The sequence below is a fragment of the Oxyura jamaicensis genome, chromosome 8 (genome assembly GCF_011077185.1).
Source record: "Oxyura jamaicensis isolate SHBP4307 breed ruddy duck chromosome 8, BPBGC_Ojam_1.0, whole genome shotgun sequence".
NCBI lineage: Eukaryota > Metazoa > Chordata > Aves > Anseriformes > Anatidae > Oxyura > Oxyura jamaicensis.
The window spans coordinates 10,026,813-10,040,410 of record NC_048900.1 but is presented as its reverse complement, the minus strand read 5'-3'; the positions used below and the strand labels follow the sequence as shown (position 1 = coordinate 10,040,410).

General features: G+C 39.8%; 1 protein-coding gene across 1 annotated transcript; it reads right to left on the bottom strand.

Annotated features, from left to right (window-relative positions):
- Positions 1–3: 3 nt before the first annotated feature.
- On the bottom strand, positions 4–13,598 carry SELL (selectin L; the record flags this gene model as incomplete). Its single annotated transcript, XM_035333369.1, has 7 exons — positions 13,410–13,598; positions 12,966–13,034; positions 2,968–3,138; positions 2,629–2,694; positions 1,842–2,219; positions 979–1,086; positions 4–35 (listed from the first exon to the last, which is right to left on the bottom strand). Coding segments are annotated over exons 4-7 (555 nt in total), but the record flags the coding sequence as incomplete, so codon positions are not given.

Here is a 13,598-nt window from a genome sequence, read left to right as displayed (position 1 = left end):
ATGATCAATGGGTGTTAAGGCAGGGCAGGTCACAGCTGAAAGCATAAAAGACAGCACAGGCATTAGTCTGGAAGAAACTGAAGTGTTTTTACTTTCCTGAAGCTTAGCAACATATCCACTCACAGAAGCAGCTTTAGAAAGGACACTTACTATCCTGCCATTTCAGAAAGTAGATAGGAGTGGAAAGATCTCAAAATGGAAGACTGACTGTTTTAAGGTAAGGCTGTAAATTCATCTGCAGCTCATGACAGCAGCTAGTTACTCTCAAAAGTTTTCCCAGTTTGACTGCTGCTTGGTGATGTATGATGCTTTTACTTGCTTCTAACAATAGCTTACTGTACGCTGAACACCTCAAAAAACAGCTAGTCAGGAGTACTTGGCCTGTTGTGAACAGTCAGACAAGATCACCTCCGTTCCCTGTTCTCCCCTTAAAGGCAGAAAAGGTTTTCCCTACACTGTAGTCTAAACCAGGACTGGGACATTGGCCATGGCCATTTTATCTCTTCAGGATGAGGGAGACCTGTGTGCTGCAATACAATAGCATCTTCACCAGAGAATTATAGCAGTGGGCCAGAATGTCAGTATGTATCCACTAACAGAGCAACACTGGAGTCTACAGAGCTGTGGATGATGTGGAGATCCCATCTATCACTATGTTATAAGGTCACCTTTTCACGATGGAAGAGGGGCAGACCAGTCCCCATAAAAATTACAGTGTCCTGATTCCAATTTAGTCAGCTCATAGCCTTTTTCACACCGAACTGTGCATGACAAGTTATAGCCAGAGCTCTCCAATGAATGGTTGCACTCAAGATTCCCATAATCAAATCTGGGTACCTCACCACAAGTCTTAACTTCAAAGAAGCACAAGGTACGCAGTCACTCTCTTTGGCTAACGAGGCAAATCAAGCCAGACAAACTGAGCACTAGCTAGCATGACCATCTCCCCAGCTGGAAAGAAGGATGAAGCAATCTTACCAAGTTCACAATTCCTCCCATAGAATCCAGGGTTACAATCACAGGTGTAATTGTTAATAACCTCGTTGCATTTCCCATTGCCATTGCAGGTAGACTCGTTGCAAGAAGCTGAAAAAATAAAAAAAAGTCAATCAAATCAGCAATGGCCACTACTGAAACTTGGCTGGTGCTTCATTTATCTTACTGGAACTAAACAAGCACTTTGTACAGCAAAAAGAAAGACAGGGAATTTTGCTACATAAGGCTATCCTGTCATTTCACAGAATCATTTCAGGAATCAATAGCTTTGACAAACTAGCTCACAGGGAAAGATTCCACCATCTGGAAGCTCCATGACCACTTGTTCTCAGTTATTAGCAATAACTGAAATGCAAAAGGAACAATATACTATGGGGTAGGCAGAAATCCTCAGAGACATCCTTCATTAACTCACCACAGCTCTGATTTGGCAGATATTTCACTTAGATTTATTTTTTGATCTATCGTTAGCCATCTCTATACAAATCTAAACCAGTGTTCTGTAGTTAGCAGAGAGAGACAGATGCCTCCAAAAGGACAATTCTCATCTAGCTCAGTCACCTACTTCAGAGTAGGATCAGTCATCTTCTGGGAGAGCCTGTTTCTCTCCACTGATTATGGAGAGGGTCTAGTAACTCCCTTAGCAAAGTTGCATGATATTCTGGGAGCTAGAAGGTAGGTGAGATAAATCCAGCTCTTAGAATAAGGTCAACCTCAGCTCTGTAATGATAAATGTACTGGTGTTTACAGGGTCAGGTAGTTCATATGTAAGGCCAGGTTAAACAACCCATCCCACTATCTCATCTCCACAGGAGCTCACTGAAAAGGACTTTCTGATACCATACCTATATAGCACAAGGCGACCTTCATTTTGTCACACTTCTCATCATTCCATTTGCCACCATCCATCCCTCTTTTGATGTAGATTTCAACACACTCCTCATTTTTTCCGTTGCCATTTGGCTCACCCGTAGCCCAGTTTTCTTCTCTCAGTGGTTCGTTTGTTCCTACCCAGGTCCATATATTATTAATTTTTCTGATTCCAATCCAGTAGTAACCCGGATTGAAGGGTAAGGTTTCATTGAGATAGTCGTTTTCACTCTTACTCTGAACGGCAACCAAGTTCGGAAACTTTTTGCACCACTGCTCTGCTTTATCATAGGTCATGTTTTCATTTGAATAAATGTATGTCCAACAGTTCACCCCCTCCAGCATTGTAAGCCCTGGAACAAAAAGATGGCAAAAAGTTGCTATTGGACTTTTCCCCCTCCTTGTCTAGAATAGGATCCATAAAGTTCTACAAATACTGCACGTTTGTCAATATCCGAAACTGCATGAAGTTAGCAGCAATTATCTTATAAAGGATTCATGAGCAAGCTTCAAAACAGGTATGTCACCAACAAGCATAGCAACTTCAGCCTGTGAAACTGTCTGATCACACAAAGCTCTGCAGACTTCATAGTAAATCATAGAAGCCAATTACACCTTTGACAGGTAAGCGGGGTAACGTGCCATTACAGCTACTGCTTTCTATAGGAATCTAGCCTTAAGCTAATTAGGTCACATTCAAAATTCTGAGCTTAAACCCAAGCCCACTGACATTACCACCCATCTCGTTTTCTTCAGACTTACCATAAGCAAGAAGAGATAGGAACCACAAGCAAGTCATGTTTCTGAGTTTGTCTTTTATGCAGAGGGCTGTGAAAGATCAAAGGAACACATTTGTAATAGAACATACACTGCTTTTTTACTATTTAATATAAAATATCATCCACTTAATCTCTTCTACAATTAAACAATCATTCTAAAGAATTAAATAAGACTGCAATTCTTGGGAGATCAATCATCTAAAACAGTTCTTCATGTCAAGATAGTTTTTAAATAGCTTTTTAAAAACTTACAGAATTCTACCTATCCAGTCTTCCTCTAGCTGAGCAATGAAATATAATAAAACACTTCATTTATACTCACAGGTGTAGTTGTATTGGTCAGGCGCTGTAGAAGTCCTCTAATACTTAGCAGGGACTGCTGAATATTAGTTAGCTAAACTGCTGAATACGGACTTGAAGATTCAACTCAAAGCATCCAGACTCTGTACCCCTTGCCTTTACTACTGCCTTTTATTCTCTCAGCCAGCCTGTCCTTCATGGTACGGGAAATCCCGCATGGAAAAAAAATTCTCGGAAAACCCCAGGATCACATCCTTACAAACTAAGCTTGATGTTTCCCCTTGCCAATCAACCCTCCCACAAAGACTAGCTGTGCTGACAAGCTGCCAAGTGCTGGATTACAGTTTTACTGACAGAAACACACAATTCCAGGATATCAGGAAAGAGCAAGAAGAGTTTGCTGCATGAGTAAGCAGATTCCAACTTTTCTCCTATGAAGTTTTGCACCCAAGAAGTACCAGCTCTTTGGGAATCTCAGTAAAAAAGGCACTGACATCAAAAACTGGTTAACTAGTTTGAGTAAAAGATTAAAATTGCAGCACTGGGCAAGCCCTTCCTTGTGGATCACAGCATGCTGTGCAAAGTTCCCATCCGTGGTGAAGTTCACCAACTCTAGATTTACTAGTGGTCATACAGGGTCTTGTTCACAATATAAATCCAGTTGCTAATAATGGTCAGGCTCAGAAGGCAGACTTCACTTTGACCTCAGACAACATGCTCCGATATCCTCATCTCACCAGAGCTACAATTCCTGACCAGGTGCATGCCATATTTTGGGAGGACAAGACAATACGCTAGTCATATACTGAATTCATGCACATTGACTGTGGATACACTGATTAATTACACCGCTGCGTAATGCAGTCACACAGCATCCATGGCATGAGGCACACACCTGAGTAGTCACAGACACTGCCCTTGCTGGTTGGTAAGCAGTCACAGGTGACTCAGTGCACCTGAGAAGGCAGCAAGCACAAGGATCACTAAGTCCTCATACAATAGCCTTCCAGCTGCACCACTCCACCATCCTCCTGCACGCCTTCACATGTATGCCACATAGGTGACAAGGCCAGAGACTTCCCACACTACGTACAACACTAATCTCGACTGTCCTCACCTAAGAATCTTTCTGACCCCTCCTTGTTACAGGAGGTCCACTTGTACTCCATCAGATGGCCTGGTTGCCAAATTAGTGCTCCAGGCACAAAGATTTAGCCGTAGGGTAAGGTTTAGCGAGGCTCAACACTGAAAGGTCTCACCAAGCACCATCAGCAATAGGACACAGGGCATCACCTACTTCCTATCTGGTTACAGTTTATAAAGTACCGGTTGAAATACATATTTTGGAGGCTCAACCTGTATTTCCAGAATGAAGTGAGTGGCAGATCCCCTGCACATCACGCTGCCAGACCACAGGACACAAAATGGGCTCCATTATCTAACTGGATCTATCTTCTAGGGTAGGTAGGCATGTAGGTTATCTATAAGAAGCACACCTACTTCAGCAGATCTTTTCCTCAAAACTAGGACAAGGCATAGCACAGTCTCCTTAAATTCAGCATAACAAGTGCCCTAAGAATGGAAATATATCAACCTATTTCTAAGTGAGTTATGTTAGGATATGCCTTTCAATACCAGCTGCCATCTACCAGCACTCTATTCCACCTGGAGCTGGCGATGATAAACATTACAGCAGAACAGGTAGGTCAGGTAAAGGCATAAAGCAGTTTCAAGAACTGGCTTTTCCTTTTGTTGAAAAAGTTAAACATTTTTGAACACCCATAGCTTGATAAATCTCTGCCTATTAAGAGAAGGCAAAGGAAAGAGAACACTAAAATAGCACCAGTTCGTACTAAAATACGAGTTTCCTAGACATCACAATGAAGTCCTTGAAAGCCTGTCAAAAATCACCTACCAGTAGAGTGAGAATTAAAGAGAGCATACTGAATATTTGCAGGGAGATGCAGGTGTGAACTAGCAAAGCTAGAATCAGACATGCCACCAAGCAACCTGAAAAGTTGAGGTTAACTCCTGTCTATTGTACAGCCACATTCTGTGACCTCAGGCCTGGGCCAGATTCTTATAACAACCAGACTTCCAGAGACTTACATTTAGCATCAGGTCAGAACTGATTTCTTTAGCCTCGGCTGCTCATCTGGAAATTGGGAATGAAAACACCTCTTGTCTGCCAACCTGTCTGTCAGTGCTCTTCAGACTGTAAACTCTAACAGACTGGTACTTTTAATGCATCTGTACAGTATATCACACAGCAGGGCAAAACTCCATGGGGTTTGTGTTATCCTAATACTACTATATTAATGATAATAAGTTTTGATAGAACAGCTATTTTCTTCTCCTAAAATATTAATCAGGTGCTATAGATGTAGACACAGAAGAATCGTAGACAATTCCAGAGAAGTTCCTATCCCCTCCAGAGCCAGAAGAGGGAAAAAAAAATTCACCTCTTCCTGGAGATTCACTTTTTCAAACTGTATTACAAGCTTCCTACTGGTAAATGCTCATCCTTCCCCTGGCAGAGGCTCTGAAGTTGAGCTGAAGAAACTGTATCAGAACCGCTTTACCAGTGGAATCTCCGGGGGAAGGAAGAGAGGGTTTCACAGTTTACAATAGTCTTCCTTCACAAGGACTGTCTGGGACTGCATGTCTTCAGCAGATAAAGACAAAAAAAAAACAACGCAAGCCTAAAAGCAATACGTCTGTAAAAACTCCAGCCTAAAAAAAGACTGCTTCTTTTTGTTGGCAGCGTTTCACTGTGCATCACTGACTTGGGGCTCTTTTTGGTTTTTCCCAGGGAATTCTGCCATCCACTGATTATTTTTTTAATCTCCTTTTAATGTAGTGGAAGATGAATACAAACAAAGTTTTCAGAAATAAAAAGCATGAAAAACATTTAAAGGCACACAGCTCAGAGGTTTAAGTCTCATTAAAGTTAAAGGTACTTAAAAACTTAAACTCCATTGTTGTTTGGGAAGACTGGGATTCCTGTGAGCTAAGATCATATTGAATCCTAAGATACACAGGTGTTTCAGCAAAAACGTACCTCTGACACAGTTGTCTAGTTTAAACTGCAGGTATTCAAGCTAGAAATGCCATCCATCCTGTCCCTTAACTGGTTTCTATGTTACAGAATTATTTTTTTATCATTATTTCACACTTGCATTTTTTTTTTCCTTTGGCAATTGATTTGAGAACACAATAAAAAACTTCACTTCTTGTACTGCACTGAGCTGGATGAAGTTGTCTGCTCCCAACTCATCCTAAAAGAATGCTCAACACTCAGTGCTCATTGTTCTTATACATACCAGACCTTCATTTCCACAAGTGAAAGCCTAGCTTCCTCAAAGTGAAGGGGAATACTCCAGATCACCTCTTCTCTACTACAGATAGAAATGTCTATCAAGGATTATCTAATGACAACTGATTTTCTAGTAGGAAAGCTTAGCTGATAACCCAGTATGGGTCAAAAGTCAAGGAAAGGGTATGTACACATATTAGGAAGAAGAGTAACTAAAACCGTTCAGGTCTGCTATTTGAAGAGAGCCATTGACAGAAGACACACCAAATGTCATTTCTTTCTGTACAGAGAAAGGTTAGCAGATACTCGAGAACAGGTCAGAGTATGGCAAGACTGGAGTGAAGACTCTACATTTGTTGTGTGCAATCAAATTAGTGTCAAGGATCCAACAAAATTTTCTCCAAACCCTCAGTAATTACCTTAGAGTACGTGGAAAGGTGTCAGATGGCTGGTGACAAGCAAATATTGCCTCTCTACACCTAGAAGATAATTACAAGCCAGGTTCTCCACACCTAGAAAGATACTAGAACTTCACTGGAGAAATATTAAAGAAAACTGAAAAAAAAAAAAAAAAAATCAGCAAAAGGATACTAAGATCCACCGATAATAAATCAATCATATCAGTTTTCTTGACAGCTACCTGGTTTTGTTTGTAGTTCAAGGCTACAAAACAAAAACAAGCAGTGTGCTATGTATTGCTGTAATCACAACACTTAATACTGTCCCAGGAGACATGCTTACAAGCAAGTGAAATAGGGCTAGCTGAAATTAATCATAAAATGAGCATGCAAGGCATTTAACCACTACTTGAAGGGCAGTTTTTCAAATATCACTGTCAGTCTCAAGACTGTACAGATGAGCTGTGCAAGGGCTTATGCTGAACTTAACTTGACCTAACGTGACCTGGATTGCAAAAAATCATCTGAAATACTCAAATTTTGCAGACACCGAGCTTTGAGAAATTGCAAGGGTTCCAAAGGACCAACGTAGACTTCAGGATGATTTGATAAATTAGAGGCATGATCTGAATAAAATGAGGAAACTCAATAGAAAAAAAACAAAACACTATTTAAAAAAAATAGGAGCAAACTCAGAAATCACTGGCTAGACAGGAACATTGCAGAAAAAGAACTAGCTGTTATAACAGCTCACAAACAACATAAAACAAACTTAACAATTTGTTGTCATTTTTAGAAACAGGAAATGCTAGTCTGGTATGTAACAACAAGAACGTTTTAAGACAAATATTGCAATTACTCCATCCAATCTGCCATTGCCAAATCTTAACTGGTGTATTGCACCTGATCTTCCAAACTGCAGTTTTAAGAAGGTACAGGCATCTAACATACAATCAAATCCTGAGCAAGACAGCTGATACATTTATGACATGAGCAAAGATTTATTTATTCTTTTTTAGAACAGAATTGATGACCATCTCATACTCTCCTGATACCCTGCCCTATAATGTTAAAACTTTGTTTGAATAATTTACTGATTTTATTTCTTACAGACATCCTCATTTTGCTTGCTTCCCTGAAAACACATGCATATGCTTGCTCGCTTGAATTGCGAGCGTATTGCAAGTGATCTAATCTTCTGAATGCATTGCAGTTCCAGTAACACATGTTCAGGAAATATGGCCTACCTGTAAAAACTGAAGAGAGTTAACCATTGTAACACCTCCAGCCAAAAATAAAAAATAAAAATGGAGGAATGCAATGTATGTTTCTTTATGTCCACTTGGTATATAACAAGTAGTGGCTGGATTGATTTGCAGTGATAAAGTTTTAAAGGAATTTTTTCTAAATGCTAAAGCCATGAAGTGCTAGAGCAGTTCTTTGTAGAGACCAGCTTTCCTTTGGAGATTTAAGTCTTGGTTTGGGAAAATTTTGTATCTTTATCAATAGCTTATGGAAATGGGAGGCAATGAGAAATTATAAATGATTAACATTCTTAATTGAACTTGCTAGAATAACAAAAAGAAGACAAATACGGGATATGGTAAGTTGTTAGATAACCTGAGTGTATACATGTGTGTATACATAGAGACAAATGTTTGCCATATTTTGTTTAAAGAATGGCTCTTTGCCTATATTAAAAGATTACAACTGCATTTACACATTTCTAAATCACTAGTTCTTTAAAAAAATAGTGAATCTTTTATGTCAGACAAAAACAATTAAATACCTCTGTGAGTAACCCAGTTCCATCTCTCTAAAGTAGGCATATCTGTCATTCAAATATGAAAAAGTCTGATAAGTATTTAAGTCAAAATAGTTTGTAAAGCAGATATTTCTCCTGTGGCAAAGAGCTGTAAAACCTGAAATTTTGAAGTCACAGAAAAAAGTCCAATTTTACCCACAGCAACATTCTGTAGAAGAGGAAGAATAAGAGCTGTAGCCAGCCCTGAAGGGAAAAGGAGTTCTGGGGCCAGTACTGAAGGTGCTTCCTGTTTGGACAGGAGCTTGAAACACTAATTCTTTAAGAATTCAGAGACAAAAGGTATAATGCACAAGTTTTCCCTGAGGTCTTGATGGGAAAAGATAATTTCCAAAGACATACTCATCCCTCAGCCTCTGTCTCATTAAGTGTGAATAAGGCAGGTAATACAACTGCTACAAAAGAAGCTGGAATTTCTCAGGCTTCCTAAGAGAGTCTCCACTCTGTCTGGAGCAAAACCCCAAGAGACAGAAAATCTTATCTCCACTTCTCATTTCAGGAACTCTCCGATGTGACTCATGCTCAATTTCCTCTAAATAGGCCAAAATTCACATTCAGTAATCTAACTAGAGTCCAGGGATCAGTTGCACTGGCAAGGTGTGATTCAGCACATTGAACATGAAACAAGCAAAGGAACAGAGGAAACAGTTTGGTAAGTGGCAGCGCCTCCTCACACCTTGACTTAAGATCAAAGTGGGGCTAGGCTTAACTTCTAGAGCTCAATTGCCTGCAGTTGTGGATGGAGCTGACACCACACCAAACCTGGTGATTTCTAGAGCTCTACTGCTGGATTCCATGGCAGTGGCTCGGGGTCTCACCACCCTCCAAGCACGTGGAAGGAAGAATAACTAAATGATCCACACGTAAATGTTCATTTTACTGCCCAGGTCCATTTCACTCCCATACTCTCAGCAGAGCCTTTAATATCCAAGCCTGAAGTGAAAAAAACAAGCATTTTTCTCAAAGAAAACAAGGACAGCCCCCCACTCCCCAACCCTTGGTGCACATTATTTCTTTTTTCCTTTCTTTTCCTCATCAATAGGCATTTACTCATCCTTTATAATCACATATGATTGCAATTGATAGTGTCTGGTTCTTTATAATCAGAATAGATTACTTTCATAATAGGTGTTGGAACAGCAGGAAGTGAAGGAATTACTATTTATCACCTCTAAAACAATACTGGACCTGAAAGCAACATTACTTGAATTGGTTAAGAGTTCAGTTTAGGTCCATTTTGGACCAACTGCATAAGCTACAGAAAAGAAGTTACTCTACCATCAAAACAGATTGAACAATTCAGGTTCATGCCTACCTAACAATAAGTTAAGAGTGCAGTTGCTCTATACTCTATGGACTCAAAGACTTAGGTATATCTAAAAGTTAAGTCAAAGGAGCTGCATTCTGCCTCTGTTAACAAAAATGAGAGCAAATACACTTGGTTAGATGCTTAAAGCAATGAGAAAGGAATCCAGAAGAAAATTTAGAGTATTCTAATAATTTCATCTCTTATTCAGGTTGCAGAATTACATAGTAATTATACTAAATAAACTCAAGCCACCAATGCTATAGGTTTATATCTGTCTTGTAAGACAGAATTTAATTGTCCTCCCCTGAAATAAACAGTTTACATGCACTTCTGAAGGCATTTCCCACACTTAGTACAAGTAACCAGAATTCACTCCCATGTATACAAAACTGCTTCCTGAACTTGGCACTCAGTGATTGCCAGGATTTGGGAAAACAGCTATTCTTTCTTACTCCATATGCCAATGTCCCTCCTCTCAAAGGAGAATTATTGCTATAGCTACACCAGCCCACAGACTCGAACATATGTAAGTCACCACAAGAAATAACCTATTTTTTTCCAATCAATCTATACCCAGAATCCTGCAAGACTTCATAAAATCATATTCCCATTCATCTTCTCTTCTCCATTCTAATTTTTAACTCTGATCTAGATAGCCCCAAACACCATGACTAAGGAGGGACATAGTTTCCCTCTTGGGCACCTCCAGCACTAAACCCACCTTCAAAATATTCTCTTCTCTCTGCTCCATAAATCCAAGTATGAGTTTACCTTGAAGAAAATGAGCTGCAGCTGAAATGCTTTTATAGTCAGCTTGTTATAGGTCCCATAGAAATTAACTTGGATCAATTAAACAGCTCATTCACTCTGATCATCCCTACAGGCCACAAATTAGCACCTGGGATTCTAGGACCATCATCTGCACACTGTGCTTCCATCACGTCCCCAACACATGCTGCAGGGCACGGGCACTAAGGGCAGGGAGGGACAACCAAAGGAGAGAAAGCCCCAAAACACAAATCCAGCAGATTGTTTTCACAGAGCAAGTGAATTCTACAGTTGGCCGTGTGCTGTTTATGACTGTCAGGTACTGTTTATGACTGTTCAAAATGGCAAAAATTAACAATCCTATGACAGGCAGGTGATACTTAAGGGCATTCAGAAGGAGAGCTAGTTGAACAACACCTTCCTGGACTAGACTGTCCAAACAGTAGAAATATTGCATCAGGTCCTCTCTAAAGAATTATCTTCCCAGGTGCCAAGCAGAAGATTGCGTTTAAGACCAGGGAAGCAGCAGCTACGAAAGCTCAGAAAGAATGTGAGGGACTCTTTACAGTTGTCAGGCAAGCAAAGAAGGTGATCAGGAGTCTTCTGGATACAAACGGATAAAGCTGGTACAAAACCCAAGTGGATGCAAACCATCTGTAAGAAAAGACTGGAATTTAGGAGAGAATTTCTAGCCAGCAGAGCAATGAGGTTATAGATCATCCTCCTGTGAGCAAACCAAAAAATATGAGGGTTTTGGTACAGATGTTGTTCAGTTTCTGAAAGAGATTGTAACAAGAGCATTATCCATGGAAGTAAAGTAGGAAGGATTCAGCAGATATCCCATATACTTCTGCATCCTGGAGGTGGCCTTGCATTCTCCAGTGCACAGACCAATACTCTGCCTTCTGAACTGACCACACACACGCAGATCTAGAAGATGTTAATACAAAAAGAGAATGTCATTATCCTCCACTTGTTCTGGCTTTTGGTGCCGATCTGGGGAGCTGTTAACTAAGAAAAAGCTGTTGAAGAAAAAATTTCATTCAAAGCCTCTTAAAACAATTGGGCCAAGCAGCAAAGTAGAACTGTGGTCCTAAGATGTCCATGACACACACAGTGTGCAACAGTATTTCATTTGCATCAGTATTAGGTATTCTGCTCCATGCATGTGCGTGCTCTCACTCCAGGATAAAGTATTTGCAAGTACTGCTGAAAGTTAACCCTCATTTTATTTTCTCTCTCTCGTATGAGAGTTACGTGCAATGGAAATCACCTACTTCAAAATTCTTTTCTTAATATTTTCCTGTAATACAACAACAGGCCAAACATATCCTTACATCTTGTGCCCTACTGTCAAAGACCTCAATAAAAGGAAAAATTTATAAAGCTGGAGTTCAAACTGATTGCTTCCCTTTTCCTGATTCTGGTAACCTGGATTTGCCTAATGGCCCGAGAGAATCCCATGATAAGCTCCTTGGTTTCACTGCAACACAATGTATGCTTAACGCATTTGTATAACAGTCATGCTTCTTTTCTAGTCAGTTGCTGTTCAGAGGCTAAAGAGCAAAATAAATGAGACTGTTTTGTCATTAAAATACTCCTGACTAACAGGGCTGTATTTGTTTAGGTGGCTTTTTTTTTTTTTTTGGTCTATTTGAATGAAATGCTACATTTGATATTAAAATGTAATTCGCTGTTGATATTAAAATGTAAACTCACCTTTTAAGATGTGCAAGTTAACTAGGATAGCCTGGGCACTGTTGAAAGCAAGCTAGAAATAACAGATTTGAGTAACACTACACAAAAAATGGATCTTTTTTTTTTTAAAAAAAAAAGAAAAGATAAACCATCATCATTTGAACTCTGTGTTTCTGCAGCCAGGTGGCTTCTGCTACCTGAACTAGTGCCATTACAACTGCCTTAGACACCTCCACGTACAACTGCAGTACAGCCACATCTTCTCTTCCCCATCTCTCCCATTAATCCGCATTGATAAAGCGAAAATCACTTGTCAATTTTTAATAACAGTTTCTCAAAAGTTCCACTCAAAGACAAATTATCTTTGTCTATGGATAAGAAAATCTCATAAGCCTGTATGTATGCTAGTTGCATTCATTTTACCCAACATTTTTTCCTGTACTTTCTTCAAAGCACGTTTAAGACCCTTTGTTGTTGTTGTTTGCTTTTTTGAGCAGGTCTTTAGCACATTCTTCTACGGTTAGGTTTGATACAGGCACATAAATGGATTCCTTAAAAAATATTGAGAACTCGTATCTGTTTTTCAAACTACCATTTAACGCACACATGTAACAATGTAGCTAAGGAATATAAAGACTTGAGATAAAGTAGCTGTGGATGTGCGAAGCTGGTGAACACACCAGAACAAAGTTAAGGGCACTGCACCCACCAGCAGTAAACTCCTCCAAGGTTACTTGGAGACTGCTTGTCCACTTCAACAGTGGAAGAAAATGTTAAGCTCTGGACAAAAGATTCAGAAAATGCTCAGTAACCATATTTGTTTCCTGAACAAAGCAATTTTCCCTGGGGGCAACTGGGGAAGAAAAATGATTCTAGAGAGTTACTATAGAAAGATACAAACACCACAGCCTTTGTGACACCACAAAGCCCAGTAGGAATGCCATTAAATGTGACAAGAATGTATTTATCCCCTGCCATTACTTTCCATCATGAAATATTTCACTCAATATGCAGGAACCTAAACTCCCAGCAGGAATGCTACTGGTGTCCCTGTTCTCTACCTGTTCAGCTTTTCCACCATATCACATGAAACACAGGTTTGTTTTTTTTTTATTATTCCCAATCTCTGCATATGCTGGAATATATAACAAACCTTAACCAATTTCAGATGTACTAGATGAACCAGTAAATGGGCTTGGATATCCCAGATTCAGTCGGATGACAGTGTAACCACACGTGCTGTCACGCTAAGACACAATCAACTACCGCAACATACACTGCAATTTTGGGACAAATCAAACCAACATGTGAAGAGGTGAATTTTACAGGGGTTTGGAGACAA